General features: G+C 35.3%; 1 protein-coding gene across 1 annotated transcript; it reads left to right on the top strand.

Annotated features, from left to right (window-relative positions):
- Positions 1 to 409: 409 nt before the first annotated feature.
- On the top strand, positions 410 to 4371 carry LOC141707141 (uncharacterized). Its single transcript, XM_074510160.1, has 2 exons — positions 410 to 483; positions 3855 to 4371. Exons 1-2 carry the CDS (start codon positions 410 to 412, stop codon positions 4369 to 4371), a joined length of 591 nt encoding a protein of 196 aa, XP_074366261.1.
- Positions 4372 to 5009: the final 638 nt, after the last annotated feature.

The raw sequence follows: 5009 nt of genomic DNA on the forward strand, positions 1-5009 counted from the left end.
TATATTTATGTTTTAATACTCTAAGGTAACATTTTGACAAAAATGTTACAAGCTGCAACACTTTTTACCTAGTGCAACATCACATTTTTGGCTAAGGTAACATAAAAAATGTAATGTTAAATTAGCTCATGAGTACCATATCTAGGGTAACATATTAAGTAACATTCTTGAAGAGGGGTGTTGCGATAGACCATCTATGGCGTAGTGCATGGTTATACGAATCTAATTCAGATAGAGAGGGATATTCATCACCTCTAGAGTTTATCATATTCATTGAAGTATACGGAGATTGAATTTAAATATTTGTACCTCTCTTGGAAGTGTTCATCTTCCCCAAACGAGCCAAGTCACGATCCGCCATTGATATGCTTCAGATGAATGCTTGAAACCCAGAAAAAACTTGAAGGTGATGGAGCTGCGGTGGCTGAAGTCGTCGGAAATCGCCTTTCTAAGAGAGAAATCTAAGAGAAATTTTAAGAGAAAGTATGAGAAATGAGGAGTAAAGTGAGGATTCTCACTTCTCACTTCTCTTATATAAGTGAAAAGCTCGGAATACGAGGCATTTTTAGGCCCATGTAGCCAGGCCCAACTTGAAAAAAGCACATTGTCGAGAAGTGTCAGGAATAATCTAGAAGCACCAATGGAAACTGAAGGGTTAAAAATCGACCAGAATATTAAAGAAATAATTCAATCAGAGTCCTGATCGACAAAAGGCAGGAATCCCGGTCGATATTTTATTCGATTAAAAGGGTAAAAAGCCACTTAGTTTGATTAGAGTCCTGATCGACAGAGAAAAGAATCCTGATCGATATTTCATTCGATCAAAAGGGTAAAAGTTCACCTAGTTCGATTAGAGTCGTGATCGACAAAGAAAACACTCCTGATCGATATTTCATTCGATCAAAAGGGTAGAAATTCACTTAGTTCGATCAGAGTCCTGATCGACAAAAAGAAGAATCCTGATCGAAGATACCATCGATTAGAGTGGTGTATTGTGAGCTAGTTCGAACAGAATCCTGATCGATTCTGCATGAATCCTGATCGAAAATACCATCGATTAGAGTGGTGTATTGAGAGCTAGTTCGATCAGAATCCTGATCGATTCTGCATAAATCCCGATCGAAGATTCCATCGATTAGAGTGTTGTTTTCTGAGCTAGTTCGATCAGGATCCTGATCGAAATTAATCAGGAATTCTGATCGAAATCGATCAGGAATTCTGATCGAAGATTTAATCGACCAGAATGACAATATCACAGTAAGATCGATCATGATCCTGGTCGATTTCGACCAGGATTCCTGATCGATTTGGTATGAATCCTGATCTAGTTAAGCCAAGAAATTAAGGAAAAATCCCAGAATTAAGGGAAAAATTCCAGAAAATTAAGGAAAAATCCCAGAATTAAGGGAAAAATTCCAGAAATTAAGGAAAAATCCCAGAATTAAAGGAAAAATTCCAGAAAATTAAGGAAAAATCCAAGAATTAAAGGAAAAATTCTAGAAAATTAAGAAAAAATCCCAGAATAAAGGGAAGAATTCCAGAAAATTAAGGAAAAATCCCAGAATTAAGGGAAAAATTGCTGGAAATTAAGATAATTTCTAAATAAAAAGGGATGAAAGTAAATCGTTGTAAATGTGTAGGTCGCTCCGCACTTTACAAATAAACGATACCCTGTAAGGGAACAAATGAACTTAACTTCTGCGAAACCTAGTCACTATTTCCCAAAAGTTGGGGGCAAATGATAGGGAATAAATAGATCCTGATTGTGTGGTTAATATTGTATTAATTACGCATGATTTAGCTGCATGGCCCAATAAGAAGATGTATGATATTCAGACCAAAAAGGTTGGCCTCCAAGGAACCTCATAAGATAAGGAATCAGCTTCTTACTTCCTAGGACTCCAAAGTCCATTCTAATTCAGAGACTTGACCACCAAGTCTCCTATGCCAAGTGGAATTCAAGGACTCCCAGAATCTATATAAGGGGCCTCACCTCACAGATCAGAACTACGTTTTTTGGCTTGATTCTCTAATTCATATAGATATGTAGGCATCTCGTAAAGGCAGAGTTAAGCTACGAAACACGAGAGCAGCCATTAAAGGTCTTGAGCTCCCGAACCTTAGTAATCAATACAGTAAATAATAACCTTAGTTTTATATCCATAACACTAACTACTGTTTATTCCTAAATTGGAGTTTTGTTTTTATTAAAAATATTTTTCAATGATCCAATCAGATGGATGTCAATAAATATGTATATTCCTGGTATAACCAAAGTTTTATATCAAAATAATTTTATTTGGTTTGCTATTTTATCAGTGACTTGTAGTACTGTTTATTCTCTGGGGTACGTAGACGGCGCTTGTGGAATATCCCGCCTTGGGACGTTTCAAAATCAATATCAAAAAACTACTAACTGGGAAGTTTATGACAAACTCAGGCGTATATCAAGAAGATCGGGTAATCCCGCATGAGCTTCTTGAGGTAATGGGTTAGTTCCTTACCTTTTACGCTAACAGGTATGTCGAAGGCCTGACTCAATGGAGGGCTGCTAATATCCAAGTGGCTAGTAATATTTTTTGAATAGATAATTTTAATTTTTATCTTATAAAATGAGGAACACATTTAGATTGTATATAGGTAAAAATATTATCTATGGTTTGTTTCATTTTGTAAAATTAGAAAATTACTGATGGTCCTTTAAAAATTTAGAGTACATAAATCCTATAAAACATAAAAATTAGGAAGAAATATGATAATAATAATAAATTATTACAATTCAAAATTGAAATACAAATCTAATGAAAGACATTTAAAGTACTATAACAATTAAATGTAAAGTATTTTTTTCGAAATTATTACAAGAATAGAAATAATTATATAATATTGTTACAAAAACGACAAGATGCATATAGCAAACAACTTTTCAACATTTTCTAAAATTCCAAAATAGAAAATTTATATAAAAAAAGTAATTAAGTATATATATTTTGTGGTATAATTAAATTTATTCTCTTTTATTGGTTATCAAGGTTTTATATGAGTAGGTGGATCTCAGTGCCAAAGACAGTGACAGAGGTGAGTTGCATGTGTTAAAGTACAGTTATACACTACAAGAAAAACGGCTAAATACAACTGGTTCAAAACGGTCGTATTTAACTAAATACGACCGATTTTAGGGCCAATCGTACATACGGAAGTGATAATTAGTAGTCGGTTGTATTTAGCCTAAATACGACCGTTTAAATAAGACCAGTTAAAATCCGACCGATAAATACGACCGATTAAATACAATCGCAGTCGGTTAAATTGAATTTTCACATAAAAATTGAAAATCCCGCCCAATTTTTTTGAATGAATTTAAAAAATCCGCCCAAAAATGAATTCAATTGTATACGGTCAAAAATATTGTTCTAAATTTGACCGCATTCCATAGAATTAACGAGCATCGGAATATTAAAAAAAGGCTCGCCGAAAACCGGAAATCAAACCGTAAGGTTTCCAGATTTCAGGGAGCTTAAAAATCCGGAGATTATTTCCGGCAGCAACAAAAACACAAACTTTTAGGCCAAGTATTAGATCTGGGAAAGTTTCTAACAGTGGTGTTTGCGTAGTGAGAGAGAAGATGTAAATGGCATAATCATTAACAATCTTTAACACAAACATAAGTCATCAATCCAAAAAACAAGGCTTTAAACATTTCAACCCAAATATTCAAAACACACGAACACTAATCCACTAAAGGAAAACACAAGCATAAAATATAGATATATCAATATCATAACACAAAACTAAACATACAATATATTACTTTAATCACCATATTCCGCACACATATATACAATTACTAACAGAACACCACCGCGCGATAAAGCTGTTGATGTTAAGACTAAAGCTGCTGATGTTACCAGCCCTGATGTTGCTCCTCTTCAGGGTAGTACACGCGATAATCGAGGTGGCGGTGGTGGTGGAGGTGGCTACGTCGGTGGTGGTGGAGGCTATTGCGATGATGGGTATGGTGGTGGTGGAGGAGGTGGCTACGGCGGCGGTGGTGGAGGCTATGGCGATGGTGGGTATGGTGGAGGTGGTGGACGTGGCGGTGGTGGTGGAGGTGGCTACGTCGGTGGTGGTGGAGGCTATTGCGATGATGGGTATGGTGGTGGTGGAGGAGGTGGATATGGCGGCGGTGGTGGAGGCTATGGCGATGGTGGGTATGGTGGTGGTGGAGCCTATGATGGTGGTGGTGGACGTGGCGGAGTAGGTGGTAGTGGTCGGGGTCGAAGCGCTGGTGGTGGTGGGTGTTATAAGTGTGAGGAGAAATTTTGGTGGGGAAGAGTGATTAGGGTGAGAGAGACCTGGGGGTTTGCGTGAGGGAAGCAGGGGGTGGAGGGTTGGGGTTAAGAAACTTTTTGATTTTATAAATATTTTAGTTATGATTTTAAAATATTATTTCGGCCGTTGGGTCGTTGCTTGAGTTGTTGATTTTTGTTCAGTAGATATAGTTCGCATGGATCACTAACATGGCAATAAATTCAACTGTATTCGGTTGAATTTATGAGTGTCAAATTAATTAATGGTTTTATAATTTATGTTAGTAAATTTATAATTTCTAATAATACTAGGACATAAACATCATAATTATTTAATATATTATTTGTTAAAATTTCTTTATATTTCAATACACTATTAATTTTTGACAATCTTCATAAAAGTATGGTTAGATTACTTTAAAAAAATTATTAAAATTTATTTTATTCGAGGTGTTTTAAATATATGGTTAACTTAACCAAAAAAAGAAATGAACAAGTTAAAATAAGTGATCCAACTATACATATGCCAAGGTTCATATATATTAGTGATATAATAAAAATTTCATAAAATATTAAATTTATTTGGTTTGCTATTCTAACACTCAACCGGTTATTTGACTAGTATTGTTTACTAGTATTTAGTCCCCTGTTGATGTTTCAATATTTATAAAGATATTTATGCATGATTCAACCAGACGG

This window comes from Apium graveolens, chromosome 1 (assembly GCF_009905375.1).
Source record: "Apium graveolens cultivar Ventura chromosome 1, ASM990537v1, whole genome shotgun sequence".
NCBI lineage: Eukaryota > Viridiplantae > Streptophyta > Magnoliopsida > Apiales > Apiaceae > Apium > Apium graveolens.